At 49.3% G+C, this 16,127-nt stretch overlaps 10 protein-coding genes across 10 annotated transcripts; 7 read left to right on the top strand and 3 right to left on the bottom strand.

Annotated features, from left to right (window-relative positions):
- Positions 1–250: 250 nt before the first annotated feature.
- Positions 251–1,783, top strand: A1O9_07520 (uncharacterized protein; the record flags this gene model as incomplete). The annotated part of the gene is made up of 4 exons (XM_013403076.1): positions 251–913; positions 961–1,421; positions 1,447–1,603; positions 1,704–1,783. Coding segments are annotated over exons 1-4 (729 nt in total), but the record flags the coding sequence as incomplete, so codon positions are not given.
- A 17-nt stretch (positions 1,784–1,800) lies between these two features.
- Positions 1,801–2,513, top strand: A1O9_07519 (alcohol dehydrogenase; the record flags this gene model as incomplete). The annotated part of the gene is made up of 2 exons (XM_013403075.1): positions 1,801–1,821; positions 1,851–2,513. The coding sequence occupies 2 exons, from the start codon at positions 1,801–1,803 to the stop codon at positions 2,511–2,513; spliced, it is 684 nt and encodes a 227-aa protein (XP_013258529.1).
- Positions 2,514–3,931: 1,418 nt separating this feature from the next.
- On the top strand, positions 3,932–4,666 carry A1O9_07518 (uncharacterized protein; the record flags this gene model as incomplete). Its single annotated transcript, XM_013403074.1, has 1 exon — positions 3,932–4,666. One exon carries the CDS (start codon positions 3,932–3,934, stop codon positions 4,664–4,666), a length of 735 nt encoding a protein of 244 aa, XP_013258528.1.
- A 36-nt stretch (positions 4,667–4,702) lies between these two features.
- On the bottom strand, positions 4,703–6,665 carry A1O9_07517 (uncharacterized protein; the record flags this gene model as incomplete). Its single annotated transcript, XM_013403073.1, has 2 exons — positions 4,703–6,450; positions 6,578–6,665. 2 exons carry the CDS (start codon positions 6,663–6,665, stop codon positions 4,703–4,705), a joined length of 1,836 nt encoding a protein of 611 aa, XP_013258527.1.
- Positions 6,666–6,732: 67 nt separating this feature from the next.
- A1O9_07516 (uncharacterized protein) lies at positions 6,733–7,095 on the bottom strand (the record flags this gene model as incomplete). The annotated part of the gene is made up of 1 exon (XM_013403072.1): positions 6,733–7,095. One exon carries the CDS (start codon positions 7,093–7,095, stop codon positions 6,733–6,735), a length of 363 nt encoding a protein of 120 aa, XP_013258526.1.
- Positions 7,096–7,995: 900 nt separating this feature from the next.
- On the top strand, positions 7,996–9,046 carry A1O9_07515 (uncharacterized protein; the record flags this gene model as incomplete). Its single annotated transcript, XM_013403071.1, has 2 exons — positions 7,996–8,454; positions 8,513–9,046. 2 exons carry the CDS (start codon positions 7,996–7,998, stop codon positions 9,044–9,046), a joined length of 993 nt encoding a protein of 330 aa, XP_013258525.1.
- A 2,119-nt stretch (positions 9,047–11,165) lies between these two features.
- Positions 11,166–11,750, top strand: A1O9_07514 (uncharacterized protein; the record flags this gene model as incomplete). The annotated part of the gene is made up of 2 exons (XM_013403070.1): positions 11,166–11,267; positions 11,436–11,750. The coding sequence occupies 2 exons, from the start codon at positions 11,166–11,168 to the stop codon at positions 11,748–11,750; spliced, it is 417 nt and encodes a 138-aa protein (XP_013258524.1).
- A 642-nt stretch (positions 11,751–12,392) lies between these two features.
- On the top strand, positions 12,393–12,578 carry A1O9_07513 (uncharacterized protein; the record flags this gene model as incomplete). Its single annotated transcript, XM_013403069.1, has 1 exon — positions 12,393–12,578. The coding sequence occupies one exon, from the start codon at positions 12,393–12,395 to the stop codon at positions 12,576–12,578; it is 186 nt and encodes a 61-aa protein (XP_013258523.1).
- Positions 12,579–13,267: 689 nt separating this feature from the next.
- A1O9_07512 (uncharacterized protein) lies at positions 13,268–13,993 on the bottom strand (the record flags this gene model as incomplete). Its single annotated transcript, XM_013403068.1, has 1 exon — positions 13,268–13,993. One exon carries the CDS (start codon positions 13,991–13,993, stop codon positions 13,268–13,270), a length of 726 nt encoding a protein of 241 aa, XP_013258522.1.
- A 734-nt stretch (positions 13,994–14,727) lies between these two features.
- Positions 14,728–15,983, top strand: A1O9_07511 (uncharacterized protein; the record flags this gene model as incomplete). Its single annotated transcript, XM_013403067.1, has 3 exons — positions 14,728–15,136; positions 15,326–15,687; positions 15,834–15,983. 3 exons carry the CDS (start codon positions 14,728–14,730, stop codon positions 15,981–15,983), a joined length of 921 nt encoding a protein of 306 aa, XP_013258521.1.
- Between the last annotated feature and the right edge of the window lie 144 nt (positions 15,984–16,127).

Raw genomic sequence — 16,127 nt, 5'->3', positions numbered from 1 at the left:
ACCGTGAATCCGGCGAAGTGTCCGGTTACCCCGGTTAGCCACTTTAGTTTTCGAACCATGCAGGTTATTCGTTGAACCGAGATCTAAGACTCCCCAATATGCATAGGGTGTGACGCTTGAATCGAACTTTGCAGCAGAAGATGGACCTGAAAGTGATCCCAGTCAAAGAGACGTTGGACAAGCCCCCCGCGCCAAGAGAAGCTACCGATGTGGCAGCTGATATAAGCAGCACAGACTCCGTGGAGATCTTCCTGTCCTGGTCGTTCTCGATGACGACCCAACAGGCACACAAACTTGTCATGGCATTAACGTGTTGACTGTGTGGGATGTCGACAGCCTTGCCACAGAGCTTCGTGCCGACAATGGAGGCTTCTTCATTCTCACCAATTCCCTTGCTTTGCATACTAATGACGCAAGAGCACTAATCGAATCGATATGCCGAGCTGTCAAGGAGGCCGCTTCCATAGTTTAGAAGGATTTTGAGATTGTTCTGGGAGGCGACTCGACACTGCGTGGTCACTTTCCGGGTGAACTTGAAGCTGCAGAATCAGTTCTAGGCAAGGTCAATTGGTGGATTCTTGCCCCTTTCTTTCGACAAGGAGGCCATCTCACTCTGAACACATTCACTACGTAGCCGACGTGAATGGGAATCTCACCCCGGTTGGCCTGAGTCCTTTTGCCAAGGATGCCACATTTGGGTTTAAAAGCTCGGATTTATGGGATTATGTCGTCGAGAAATCAAAAGGGTCGATATCAGCTGCTCACGTGCAATCAGTCTCCTTGGACGATATACGAATTGGCGGCCCAAAAGTCGTTGCTGAACGTCTCTTAAGTTCTGAGACCAAATGTGTCATAATCGCAAACGCTGTCGTAGATAGCGACATGGAGATCCTTGTCCAAGGCCTCTTTGAAGGTTAGTACGCTCCCTATTGTCAACCCTTCCACTAACTTGGATCATAGCGAGGCGTCGGGGGAAACGATACATCTACCGTATAGGGGCCGCTTTTGTTTCAAGTAGATTAGGCTTGGAGCAGATTCCTCCATTAACAGCTCGAACACTAGAACTGGACGTCTCCCCTTCAAGTCCCGGTGGTCTCATTCTTGCAGGCTCGTATGTGCCAAAAACCACGGCGCACTTAGAGTCTCTTATTGAAGGTCTTGGTAACAAACTTGCGACTATTGTGTTACGAGTTGACAATTTGCTGGAGGGTCCTCGTGCCGCAGAAGCGACAATTTTACAAGCTTCTGATGAGACATGTCGCTTAATTATAGATGGCAAAGATGTGCTTATTATGACGAGCAGAAAACTCATCACTGGCAGTGATAAAAGAACAAGTTTAGACATTGGAAGTGTGGTAGCTAGTTCCTTGGTTTTATTCCTACGGATGCTAAATCCTCGCCCTCATTACGTGATTGCCAAAGTATGTCTTTCGATTTTGCTATGAGATTGATGCCGGGCCAATAATCACACTTCACTTGTGCGGAATAACATCTTCTGATGCAGCAACAAAAGGATTGCGAATGCTACGTGCAAAGGTAGTCGGCCAAGCAGCTTCAGGTGTTCCGCTTTGGAGATGTGACGAACCTACATCAAAATTCACGGGTATACATAAGTCGGTTGTCCGATATTGTCCCTTGAGAACGGGCACCTCGACAAGTCCGAAGTTGGAAGATCTTATCTACTATTGCATTCAGGCTGACAGCTGCATTAGCTTACATTGTCTTCCCTGGAAATGTGGGCGAGAACGAGACACTTCGAGACCTTGTCACAAGCTGGGCGGCGCCTGAGCGGCCAAAGCAATGCCAGATGCAATTTCAAAGGTAAGATTTCCATTGCTTGAATTCCCAAGGGAGGCTATTGTGCTGAGGGCGAATGCAGATTAGGAAATAGCGCAATCAAAACATCAAAAATCATTCTTGGTTGTATGACATTCGGCAATCCGAAATGGCAGGGCAGTCCCTGGATTCTTCCAGAGGAAGAGTCGTTACCAATCCTCAAAAAGGCATACGATATGGGCATCGACACCTGGGATACCGCAAACACCTATTCGAATGGAGTGTCTGAGTCAATCATTGGCAAAGCCTTGAAAACATACAACATTCCCAGAAGCAAAGTTGTAATCATGACAAAATCATTTTTCCCGGTCATGGATGATGACCTGGACGCGCGGCCGTACCCTCCGACTAACGATGGCCCGCTTGTCAATCAGATGGGCTTGAGCCGCAAGCACATCTTCGAGGCTGTGGAAGGCTCCCTCCGCCGTCTAGGCACTCATTACGTTGATGTCCTACAGTTACATTGTGTGGACCCGGACTCGTCTCCCGACGAGGTGATGCGAGCACTCCACGATCTAGTGCAGGCAGGAAAGGTCCACTATGTTGGTGCATCCAGCATGTATTGCTGGCAGCTAGCACATTTGCAATACGCCGCCAAAATGAATGGCTGGATGCCTTTCATAAGTATACAGAATCTGTACAACCTACTTTATCGCGAGGCCAAGAGAGAGACCTGATACCCTTCTGCAAAGCCGAAGGTATCGGCTTGACCCCCTGGTCCCCTCTCGCTCGGAGGCCTCCTAGCTAGGCCATGGAACGAGAAGACGGCACGCAGCGAGAAAGATGCAAAGACTGCAAAAAGGTTTGAGGGCAAGCAAGATGAGGAGATCGCCCATCGTGTAGAGGAGCTTTCTGCACGAAAGAAGTGTACAATGGGGGATATTTCCTTGGCTTGGCTGATGGCGAAAGGTGCTTGTCCGATTGTGGGGCTCAACAGCATCAGTAGGGTTGAGTCTTGTCCACGTTCGCTGGACCTCACGTTGAGTTCAGAGGAGATGGAGTATTTGCAGGACCTATATCAACCTTTGAGAGCGCAAGCTATGTAGAAAGCCTTGCATTACGGCGATATCAGATCGATAAGAGTTGCTGGCATGCAGTATCACCCGTTTGCTATCAGCCTTGCGCCCCAAGACACCTAACTGTACGTTCTTCTCCAAAAGCTTCGGTATGCTGAAATTAAGGAAGTTCAGGCTGTACCAGCTCAGTTTTACACTGCTTTTGCTCATCAAGATATCATGATCGATACATGCAATCTCAATTTCTCAAGATCGAAGATTGCCGATATACCGGCCGTAAGCTAGGCCCCTGAAAGCCGTAGTTCGTTCCACCAGACCCTAGCCTTCCCCAGCCGGGCAAACACCGTCTACGGGCTATTGAGGGGCTAAGAACACTCGGCTTGGGCGCCGCTAGTGCATTAAACACATGGGGAGGCCACATTTGATCATATTCTGTCCATTGGTGTTTGTTCCGACGGTGCGTCTAATCTATACAATTAGGCGGGCAGGTATCCGGCAAGTATACTCGACCCACCAACAGTGTTGCATTTGGCCTTGGATGCTGGAGGTGCATGTGCTCCTTGCATTATTCATTGCTCGTTATAACATAAATCCTAGGGTTTGAGCGATATAAATGACGGTCTCAATAGCAGTAATTATAGGTGGATAATTTGTACCTCATAAGAAACTTTTTCCCAAATATTGGAAAATTTTTGTCAAACCGGAGCGACAATTATTTATGCCTGCCCACAGTTATTCACCCCTAGACATTAAGATTCTACGGAATCACACAACGATCACCTAAGCCGCACACGCCGATTGAGAGCAACATGGGAAGCCTTCACAACACCCAAAAGACGATTCTTGTAACTGGGGCAGGGGTTTCATTGGCCAGTGCCTAGCTGCTTGCTTCCCTGCTGACCGACCCGTCTGTCGGCAATCTCTTTCTCACTGATGTTGTAGAACCAAAGATCCCTGAACAGTCAAAGTCCAGCATTGCAAGGTGCACTATTAGGAACACTGCAACAGAACTCACTAAACTGAACGCTTGTGAAAAATTACTCACCCCTGAGCTTACCCACGTTTATCTCCATGGAATCATGTCAGGAGCGGCAGAGGCGAACTTGGATCCCAGACTGCCTGTAAATGTTGATTCAATGCGCTGCATCATGGACACTATGCGCAAAGTCAAGCCTGGTGTTCGAGTTATTTTCCCTTCGAGTCTGGCAGTGTTTGGGCAGAACTCCGAGGAGGCCTTCATTGACGATTCTACCATGCCGGTCCCGCAGTCATCCTATAGAGCGCAGAAGTTCATGATTGAAACCCTACTGAACGACTTCTCTCGCCGAGGCTTATTGGATGGCCGAATTGTGAGGCTACCCACTATCATCGTCCGGCTGGGGAAGCCGACTGGAGCAGCATCATCATTTTGTTCTGGAGTTATCCGCGAACCTCTAAACGGAGAAAGGAGCGCCCTGCCAGTGCCGCGTCATCTCAAGCCCTGGGTCTGCTCGACAAGAACAATTATCAAAAATCTGCTGATTGCTGGAAATATCCCAGAGCCTGCGTACGGGTCAGGAAGCCGGACGTTGAATCTATCAGGTATCACAGTGACCGTCCAGGAAATGCTCAATGCATTGGAGATCGTCGGCGGAAAGAGTGCCCTCTCCCTTGTTGAGGAGATACCAGACGAGACAGTCGCCATGATTGTAGGCTCTTGGCTAGCTAGGTTCGATGTGTCTCGAGCCAGGGCGTTGGGATTTCAGGATGATGGCCTGCTCTTGCAGACTGTTGAGCAATCTATTGAGGATGTCATGTCCCTACCGAAAACATAAGCCGACTTCAATCTCAGTGAGACTGGAATACCTCCTTCAAGACATGAAGTTCATGGTCATCTCCGGAAAACTGAACTGTTCAAAATCCGAGAACATGAGGCCATGTTGGTTTGTTGCTGGATGCATGAAACCGGGAACAAATTGGTTATTATTGCGCTGCTGTCCATTGTCTAGTACCTGAGATGCCAAGTACGAATCGGGCCCATTAGGATGGCCCATCGCCATTTCTTGGATACCAGTGGATTGATAATCGATGCCTCCATTGATATTGACGGTTGCTGCGCTCGTCATCAGCTTGCGGGCCAAACCGGCAGTCATGCGCGAAATTGGATGTTGTGGAATACATGGTAGACTCTGAAACAAGTTCAGGACTCTGCTGATCAAATCGAAGTTATGGTCAAGATCGATGCACAATTGGCTGTGATATTTGCTGCAGATTTCGAGAAGGAAGTGCCCTGCGAAGGCTATCATGATGTGAAAATAGTGTGGCATGCCGACAAGGCTTTGTTGTAGTTCAGTATCCCTGATGATCATGTCAAAGATCTCGACAGCCGCGTCGCGGGTGGTGTTTGCCAAGGACAAAAAGTATGGTGGAACGGGTTCTCCTTTGAGACCCTTAAAGACATGGTGTCCCAAGTATAGCTTCCCAAATTGATAATGCATCTGCAGACCTCTCATGGGAAAATTGCCAATGTGAGGATTTGGTTTGAAGAGCTTCGAAAATCTGTTGTACCACATATCCAACTGCTTTGAGTAACTCACCAGGTGGACTGCGAGACCTTTCGAGAGTTTGTCATCAAGTTCCGACCCAAACGTGTCCCGTACTTGACCCATGATCAAAAGTAAGGCAACTTGTGACATTAATCGAATGTCTGAATCGGTCGCCCCTTCTCGTTCCAAGAAGAGTTCCCAGTTAGCAGTGATTTCTTTGTCTGTCCGTAGGAGTGGATCACGGTTATGAAGAATGGAGAGGTGCTGGTCGCAAATAAAGAGCAAGTACCAAAGTCGGATGCGATTGGTATGATCAGCTGGAGTTAGGTTCATACCCGAACCCGGTTGAAAAGCTTGAGGTTGAAGAAGCTGCTGGAAGTGCTTGTGCAGCCTTGTGTCTGCTGCTCTGCGCAGAGCATCACTACAAAGGATTCTTGATGCGTCTGTCAACCAGAAAGAGCCAATGCATAAAGCTTGTAGATGATCTATCCCTCGCTTTTCGAAAACCGATCTTGATACGCGACGACGAAATTCTCGGTTACAAGCCTCGTAGAGCGACTGGTCCTTGGGATCGTGGAGGGCAGAGACTGTGCAGATAGCGGCTATCAATATAGGTGATGTATGTCTCAAAGACTGTAAGTCCCCCAGGCTACTTCCAATACCATAAAGGTAATGGTCGAGGCGAGAAAAGTAGCTTTGGGCGAGATTCTCTGCCACTGCCAGTGAAGTGACACCTTTGCCAATCAGATCAAAATTTTGATTCGGACGATTCTGGCGCAGACTGTGTGGAGTATCGGCTGATGTTGGGCTTCCAAGCTTAGTAACTTCGAGGAAGGTGTCAATCGGAGCTTGCACGGCCGAGGGCGATGTTGGAGGGGATATTTCACACTCTTGGTCGTTATCGCTGCTGATAGCTCCATTGTCCTGGGAGACTTTTACGGGGGCTCTGGTGGAGAGTGCTCGGGGAACCGAAACACCAAGTCTGCGACACACAATTTCAAGTGTTTCGTGGAGATTGTAAATGTCGATTTGCAACAGCTCCGTTTGCCTGTATTCCGTACATGAGTTTTCTCCTGCAACTAATATGTCATGAAGACGATCGCAAGATGAGCTAAAGAATAATGAAAACTTGGCAGTATCTCACTTTCTCGAGCAAAATCGAATGAAGCAAGGGACAGAGTTGTCAAGAATGAGACTTACTTGCTTCCATCGAGTAGAGTTTGAAGGCTCTTATTGAGAACGCATTGCACACCTCTTCGTGAACAACGAACACACGGTGGCCTGTCATTGGGCATCTCACATTTGATCTGAACAGAGCCTTCATTAGCACAAGGCCCATCTCAATACTCGAACTTTTAGAGAGATGTCCCTACTTTCTGCTTCCTGCAGACGTCGCATGCTGTGATCTTCCTAGTGATGCTTGGAAAGGCTTCAGAGTCGTTGCGCACAGCTGGCGTAACACTATCTGGCTTCCATGAAGCATCGATGGGGGGCCCTGCTGCTGAGGCTTCATGTAACCGTTGGTCGATGGATGATGCTTCGTAAGGAAGAATTTCCTCGCCGCTGAGATTCTGGATAGCTTCCGAAGGGTTTACGCAGTGATTGGTTATGGAACTGCCACTAAAGTTGTGTCCCTCGTAGCCAGTCAATGCGATCTCTGCTGTTTGCCCCTGGCTTGAGATAGTGGAAGACTCCCAAGAACGCTTTCGTTTTGACATTTTAAGGGTCGTGATATCGAATGCGATAATTTGGGGTTTCCACTGGTGTTAATCGATCCCTCTGCAAGCCAAGCACGAGTGAACTTAGAACAAAGGAAGCATGATACGTATCGTCATTGGCAATCCGGCCAATCACCGCGTGGAATGCAGCAAGGATCCAACCAGGAGGTAGGACCAGCTGGCGGTTCAACTTTGGATAGCCTACGTGCGGTGATATCTTATCCGCTAGGGGTCAAACACTGTTGGGAAGATCACAGATCGCAGATTGGATATCGCCTTTCTTGAAAGTGTTTTTTGCTCTTACTGAAGTGGGGGTGGTTGAGATGAGGTGAACGGAAAGTTCTCCCACTTCACTATCCCTCGGCTGACTTGCTTACCTTGAGTTGTCTAGTCCTGTTTTGGTTATCGCGCGCCTGGCTTATTGAGCACTGATTGGCTGACCACCTCCACCAATCCACAGGTTGGATGAGGATACCACTCCCCGCTGGAGAGTAGCACGACTCTGTTCACGTACAAGTGGTTCTAGAATACCAAAGATGAGGAATAGACCAAGGATGGCAGTGTATACTGACACTGGAGGTATGCTCTTCGCCGCGTGACCGAAAAGGCTGCAGCCGGAGATCCTCCGACAAGTCTATTAGGAACCGGATGCAAACCCGGCAGCCAGAGTTAATCCTAGTGGCTCAAATGCCGCGCCAGCCCGTCGGAATTTCCGTAGGAAGCCAGACAACATGCTTGAAATGACCGCCCCGTCACAGCAAGAAGGCTTGACTAGTTTACTGGTATGTATCCTGACTGAAGTTTCTTACGGAGACTAATTGGATTTGACAACCACCGTCCTCACTCAACGAAGCAGGAATCAATTGACTAGCTTGCTCTCTCATCTTCAATCAGCCAAGTATGACTTCAACTATTGCTGTGAAGCCGCGGCCACTTCCCAAGGGCGTCTATTGCCCTGTCGTCTCAGTCTATCAAGCCACTGACCGCCAAGAAGTTGATCTAGACTCCTCATACAAGTACTTCTCTTACCTAATATCTGGAGGAGTGGATGCTCTCGTGCTAGCAGGATCGACTGCGGAGGCAGTCCTGCTATCTCCCACTGAACGTCAAGATTTATTGCGAATAGCCCGGAAAGCAGCTCTTGATTTAGGTTTCGCAAACTATCCGCTGGTAGCTGGCATCAGTGGGCAATCAACCATTGAATCTGTTCGACTTGCAGAAGAAGCAAGGGAAGCCGGGGCGGATTTTGCGCTTCTGCTACCTCCCAGTTATTGGGCGAAGGCCGTCACAAAAGATGTCATTCTCAGCTTCTATCGCGATGTAGCCGAGCAGAGCCCGATACCAGTTGTAATATATAACGTGAGCCGGTTTCTCCATTCATGACAACTTTCCTACAATGACTGACCTCCGATACCAGTTCCCTGCTGTGTGCAATGGCATCGACCTGAACTCAGATGTCCTCTCTGAACTTGCCAAACACCCCAATATTGTTGGTGTGAAGCTGACTTGTGGGAATGCCGGCAAGGTAACCCGCCTGACTCAAGAATACACGCATGCTCAATTTGGCGTTTTTGCTGGCCAATCAGATTGGTTAGTGCCATGTTTAAGTGGCGGCGGCCACGGTTGTGTCACCGGAATCGGAAATGTCTTCCCAAAGTCTGTGTGCCGACTCTACAATCTTTGGCAGGAAGGGAAGGTACAGGAAGCAATCAAGCTACAAGGTCTTGTGGCTCAGGCAGAAAAGGCTTGTAAAGAAGGAATTGCCGCGATTAAGTTTGGAGCTGGCCATTTCGCCGGTCCGCTCGCTGGAGTAAATGACCCCCGAGTATTTTATCCGCGAAAGCCATACAAGCCTGCTGGTAAGGAAATGCAAACCTGGATCGTGGATGTGATGAAGCATTTGGTGGAAGTGGAGAATTCTCTACCAACATTGGGACTGTTAAGCCTATAGAACAAATCAATGGCATCGACAAGCATTGACACAATTATTGAGAAAGCTTAGTCATCCTCTTGCCAATGATAGATTTGGACTCTTTTGTGTCTGGGTGAATTTAGGGCTGCGTTGGTGACAGAGCGTGCTAAGAGCCTCTATCGTCCAATTCTTTTAATGAGGTCCTGCTTAGTATAAGATCGAAATGTAAGGTTCATAGAGACCACCCTATGAAAGACAATTCATTTTACATGGTATCAACACAATAGAACACGATTTGTCTTCTTCAACATCATAGAAAGTAGGTACAAAAATTATGAAGAGAACTTGAACTGTTGTTGTAACATTGACAGATTTTACTAGGTAAACAATATCAGATAGCCCTAAGAAAGCTGTATTTATTCTGCATCAAAAGTGATTAGTACATATTAACTTGAATGCTTCTCGTTTCCTGGTAGCCGGAGGGAGCGCTGCGATCTCGAAAAGTCCGCCGGGGTCAGCTGGATATATTTCATCCTCTGCCTCCAGTGTGTATATGCCAAGTGAATGAAGCCGTCACTGTCTGTTACCATGCTCGGGTAAGATAGTTCTCTGTTCAGTTTATGCTCGCTGTTGTTAGTCATACAATAGCCATCACCGTCTTCAAGGACTTGGCTTGTCCACCTGGCCGTTATCATCACTCCATCCGAGACATATCGGTAACCTCGGCGCACCCCAGAATGCTTCTTTCCCAGCATGTTAGCTGGTCTGGTTCTTGCACTTGTCACCTTCTTCACCGATATCATCATATAGTCCTTCGCGCCTGCCGACAGCATTCTCTTTCGATGAATGATTGTAAACAATCAGAACGCGACCCGAAGGAAGAAAACCAAAACAAATGCCAGCGTTTGTGTTAGGTAAGCACGACGGGGTCGGTTCCGTTCCGACCAACCCAGTCCATCAGAGGAGCGTGACAGGTAAACGTTGTCCGCCTATCTGCTTCGAAAAGCTGCCAGATAGGTCTTGTCTCTTAATTGTCCGATCTGCATATGAACAGATCCGTAGCTGGCATCTCGGTTTCCACCAAGGTCTCTACCTGATCGCTCGAAGTTCGGATACAAGAGGTATCATCATTGCCAGCCCATCTTGTATTTGGCTCAGTACGGCATTCAAAAGTTGGAATAACCCATGTGCCATTTTCGAGAGCCACCACAGGCTGGTAGATGAACGTTCCGGGTTCACCAAAGAGAATTACAGGGGCGTCCCAAGAGATCCTGCGTCCCTAGAAACTCGCCTTTTGACGATGGCAGAATCCTGATTTCCAGAAATCTGATAAGTATAGAGAAGCCAGAGCTCACCTGATGGAGTCTGAAAAATCACCGGATTTGCTCACTTCTCGTGTTGTCATGGGACATCTTCATAGCTTCAGTCCGTTTCGATGAACCCTTTGCGAGACGAGACATATAGATGTTAATGTCCGGTTTGCCCTCTTGACTGCCACCGAAACAGGCACACAATATATCGCCATTTGCAAGAATGCATAGATTGGAGGCGTGACATTGCTGCGTTGTTGTTGGAAGGATGAGTTCTTCCCGCTGCAGGGGAGAAGTTATCAATCTCAAGGTTGCGTAGTTACTAGTTAGTTGGGCCGTTAGTTTAAGTCCCTATTCTGGTTGCCATGCTTGCGTGCTTTTCTAAGGACTTTGACGTACATGGTGTACTAAGGCGTTAAGCACCCTTCCAATACCTTCAGTGTGGTTAATCACCTGGGTTGATCTCCTACGTTCGAATAGAGTTGGCCATTGCACGGGTGAGCTGGCCGAATGTGCGGACTCTGGCCGATACGATTCGCGTACCACCAATCCCACCATTCTATGATCGGCTTCCCATCCGAACCTCGCCATGCCGCTCGACACGAGGCCACGACCCCAGAGTGATTGAACACGCTTTTGACCCGGGTACTGAGTTTGCGGAGGTATGAAGCTTAACATATGGAGGGTCCGACAAGAGTTACTCCTCGCACAGTCTCCACCTTAAATCCCGCTGGTCGCCGTCTCTCGAAACGCATTCTCCCCCAAGATCTTTGTTCATGAGAAAGCTATTTTCTACAGATAAATATCACTGAGGTTTGTCTTGAAGTAAATCACTCACAGTTGACACGATGGCGGGAGGCACAAGTATCTGGTTCAGCCAGCAAGCCAAGCATGGTCCAAGGGAGATCTTCAATCTACGGCTTCTGTTCATTCTCATTTCTGTCGCTTGGGTGGGATGCTTTTATGGATTCGATAGCGGCAACATCGGTGGCGTTTTGACGCTGCCTTCTTTTAAGCATGCGTTTGGCTTGTCCGAGCTGTCCCAGGAGGATTATGACAGCAGAAGGGCAAGATGGCCCCGTCTCAAACATTGGTCCCTCCCAACTGGAATTACTTAGGGTACTATTGCGGCCATGCTCGCAGCTGGTGGCTCTGCAGGTGCTCTCTGTGCTGCACCTACAGCTGATTTCCTCGGCAGGGAGTGGTCCGTCTTCCTCTGGGGCATCGTCTTTTTGATCGGTGCAGTCATGCAAATGATTGCAAACTACGACGTCCTGATCGCTGGCCGTTTCTTTGGAGGCTTGGGAGTGGGTGCAACATCAATGCCTGCTCCTCAATTCCTTGCAGAAAACTCTCCGAAATTGATTCGTGGCTCCATGACAGCCACTTATAATTTGATGATCCTTCAGTCTCTGGTCCAGGCCAGACATTAAGACCGATGACACACAATGGCGAACGATCCTCGGAATTCAACTGATCCCCGACGCGCTCATGTGTCTGATGGTTCCATCCGTGCTAGAGGACCCCCGGTATCTGAGCAAGTCATCTGCACACAGACTGCATCTCATGGGTGCCTGACAGGTGCAATTAGTCAACCATGGCAAATCTGAGCAGGGTCTGGCAAAAATAGTTCAACTCAGAGGCCTCCCAGCCGACCACCCACACGTCCAAACAGAATACCAGGAGATCATGGTACAGGTCCGCTACGAATAAGAATGCTATCAATTCCATAGCTACTGGGTTGTGCTCAAAGACATCTTTCTCATCGGGTGTCATCCTCGACACTTTTTCCTCGCGGTAATGCTCTTCTTGTTCCACAAATTCACAGGCACAGACTCTCTGAACGCAAGTTTCTTCGCACGGGCGTGAAATAGCATTACTAATGAGCCTTGAAGTATTATACTCTCGAGATATTCCAGCTCATCGGTGTCAAGGGTGGCTCCTCTAGCCTGCTTACTACAGGTGTATAAGGAGTGGTCAAATTTGTCACCACCATCTTCAATGTTGCGTTCCTTGTCGATAGGGTTGGTCGACGCCTTCCTCTACTCATCGGCGCCACTTTACAGGCTACTGCCATGCTCTACTTAGCTCTGTATCTGCGCTTTGCCAGCACGAATACCCAGACCATCTCCGGTGTTCCAACAGGTGGTATCTTCGGAGTGATATGGATCTACGTCTATGCCTTTGGATGGTCATTTGGACACAGCGTCGCTCATTCTATTGTCGCAGTGGAAATCTTCCCCACTCGTATCGCAAGTTGAAACCACAGCCCTGACAGCTACTAAATGCCATCCGCTAACGGATGGCCCCGCGAGCTGTTCGCATGTCATTCTGCTTCTTCGACAACTGGATTGTCGACTACGGCATCACTCGTGGAACGCCTAACATGATCTCCGGCATGGGCTGAGGAGTGTTTCTGCTCTACTCAGTGCTGACATATGCCGGTGTTGTGTTCATCTACTTCTGCCTGCCCGAGCTTAAAGGTCGCTCCATCGAAAGTATGGATAACTTGTTCCAGCGCCCTCTCTGGACCATGTGGAAGCACGCATAGCCTACCGAGGAATAAAACGTGCGCCACGACGTTGTTGACAAGTCTCGGGATCTGGCAGAGTCCAGAATGGTGGACGAGGAGAGCAAGGGCTGTGACGCAACAACTCATGTTGAGGACAAGTGATTGGCAGCAGCTTCGCATTTGGACCAATTCCGAATCAAAGCTGGCTGCCTACGAAAGCAGATGTGCAGTAGTTTCCAGATCTGTGGCAAGAAGTTTCAGGAGACAATGACATATTTCAGCAGATACTGCACAAAGAATAACCTTTTATGCCCTCAAATTATGATCGTGAGTTGGATTAATTGTTGTATCAACAGACTAAACCGGGGATGATAGGGCAAGCATGAGCAGTAATCACTTCGGGGCTCGCGCTCCGATCATTGAACTGTCTCAGTCCCATCATTCATATTCTTCTTCCTTCCACGTCTCCCTCTCCCACACGAACGTGCAGTTCAGTTCAACCTCCGTGGCGCTCAGTTTCGGTATCCTGATCGATTCGAGATCATCACAGCGTTGATATTCCTCGACACTGCAGAGCGTTTCATTCTGCTTGGTGGGGAAGAATCCCGTCGGTTCCTCATACTCGTACACCATCAAAAATTGGCCCGTAGATGACACAGCCTCAGGCCCAGAGTCTGGATACTCCTCGTTGCTCTGCCCTCCCCGCTGAGCAGATGGCGGAAGGCCAGAAGGCGCAGAAACCCTCACTCCAGCTGGACATGCGGTCCAAGTGTGTGGCACGCCCGGCGCAATCGTCACCAGGGTCTTTGGCGGTATCACATATATCTCACCGTTGAGTTCAACCAGAGCCACGCCTGAGAGCACGAGTATGCGCTCCGCCGTGAAGACTTGGTTCTTTGGGTCCGTAGAATCCGGCGGTGCGATATGTACATGACGCGGCAGCCGGTATTCCGTCGTGAACTCAATGAGGCCAAATTGGCCGGCGTACGACCTACTTGCGGACTGGTCGTGATCGGAATTTTGCACCTTTGGCTGCTGACCGGGTGACAGCTCGTGCATTATCACCGGGATGTCGCTGAATGGAGTTTTGATGTTGGCGCCACGCCTGTGGACTATCGTGCTGCCATTTGGCAGGGTAATCCCGTAATTGTGCCGTGTAGGCATTGTGTTGATACTGCACGAGTAGTGCAGTCAGTCAGTCGCCAATAAGACAGGGTTTAATATCGACGCGGTTCATTTCCGTTCGATTAATTCCACATGAGGGGCGTGATCATTGATGGACACACCTAAGCGCTCGTAGGGAGTATTTGGGGCAGACATGGATATGCAGCCCCTTTTATTCCGTCAGACCTCGGTACCCCTTCGCCGATTATCACCCTGACACCTCTTCATGCTCCACCTCACTCTCCCTAGGAGTTTTGTATGGTGAGTTCTTGCTGCTCTTTTAGAGGCCAGGAAGTTCAAAAGAAAACAGGAATGCAACCACTCCTTTATCCGACAGGGGGACCCAGAAAGATGACTTGAAAACAAATGAGTCACCATTCCACCAATGGCAAGTCATAGGGCCTCCATATTCTCGGTGACTGAGAATATCTCCGAAGGGCTTCGGAGATGGCAAGGCTGGCAAGGTCCTTTCTGCGCAACTCCGTATAACAGCCTTTAGTTCGGCCATTTCTGCCATGATGTCCTATTTTGAATACCTCGATTACTTTTTACAAATGAGCGCTGCTTTGGCATCAATGGGCAGGATTCTAAGAGTGTCATTCCTTCTTTTTGTTCTAGATAGGAATAGTTGCACTTTGCTGACCAGCATAGTTGTTGCACTACCTGCGGATATAAAAGGCACTAGGCCATCTAAATTCTACTCACTCCATCACACCTCTAAGTAGAAAGAAAGGATGGCGACCCCGATTCCCCTCGACTTAACAGGCAAAACCGCCCTGATAACAGGTGGGTCGAACGGCATTGGGGCGGCGATGGTGCAAGCCTACGCGAGGCTCAACGCGAGCATCGTGATCGCTGACCTTCCCTCGACGTCCTCGTCTGCAAAGAAGGTCATCGACTCTCTCAAGCACCCCGCTCGTGCAATTTTCGTGCCAGTGGACATCACCGACTGGTCATCAATGGTTGGACTGTTCAAGACCGCGATCTCCAGATTCGGGACAGTAGATATCGTCGTTGCGAACGCGGGCGTTATGGAGACGAAGCCATTCTTCGATTTCGAGGTCGATGAGGCCACCGGTGATCTGAGGGAGGATGCTGGGGTTACCAGAGTGCTTGATATCAATTTGAAAGGGACGATGAATAGTACGTAGGTCGTTTTGAAATTAGGTTGTTAATGTTGGTTTCAGCGATTGGGAAAAGGGGAGGGCGTGGAGTCTCTGCTTTCCTTTCCTTTGATGGATATCCACTAACCGGTACATTACCAAGCCCTCCGCCTCTCAATGTTCCACATGCAGTCTAACCCGCTGCAATATCTTAGCCACCACGATACAGCTCCATCCACGGCACAAACCTCGAAGCAAACGGCCTCCCTACGAGCACAGCAAACACGAGGCAGCATCGTGCTGATATCTTCGACCTCAGGCTTCTTCGGCGGCACGTCAGTGGTGAGCTACTGCGCATCGAAGCACGGCGTGATCGGGCTACTGCGGGCATCACAAGCGGCGGCGCGTCGGTTCGGCATTCAGGTCAATGGGGTTGCGCCATTCATCACGCCGACGTTCATCACCGAGGCGTACTCGGGAAAATATCGGCGGCGGGGACTGCCGTTGAATACGCCGGAGAACGTGGCGGATGTGGTTGTTGGCACGAGTTTGGCCCTTGGTGCTGAACAGGCTTCAGGGATGTGTTTCTTGGTAAGCCCAGCTCTTTCCTGGTTCATTTACGTAGATAGTCCGGTAGATGAAGAGCCGAATCTCCTTCCCGCTAGCTTGGGAGCTAGAGTGGCAAGAATTGACCTCGTTCTGAAGACTACCACTAACTGATTTCATTCGTACAATAGGTCGCAGGTGGAACGACCCGAGAAGTTGAAGGACCGCGCAACGCCGCGGTAGCATCTTACATGGGCGAATATGTGAAGCTGGCGTTGGACCAGGCGAGAGAATTCTTCGAGGATTTGGGTGGCTACCCTCTGCCTCAGGCACGGGTTTGACGGACAGCGGTTCAGGGAAAACGCGAGGATGTCCTCCGTGTCAGTTTGCAGAGAACTGGTTGGTGTATTCCGTGATGGAAGCGCACACATGGCATTGATCACCATGATGGTCATGGCCCGTAGCACTATTATTGATGAGGGCTG

Source organism: Exophiala aquamarina (genome assembly GCF_000709125.1).
Source record: "Exophiala aquamarina CBS 119918 chromosome Unknown aczIA-supercont1.6, whole genome shotgun sequence".
Lineage (NCBI taxonomy): Eukaryota > Fungi > Ascomycota > Eurotiomycetes > Chaetothyriales > Herpotrichiellaceae > Exophiala > Exophiala aquamarina.
Note: the sequence above shows the minus strand (reverse complement) of the source record. Positions and strands in the feature narration are given on the sequence as shown.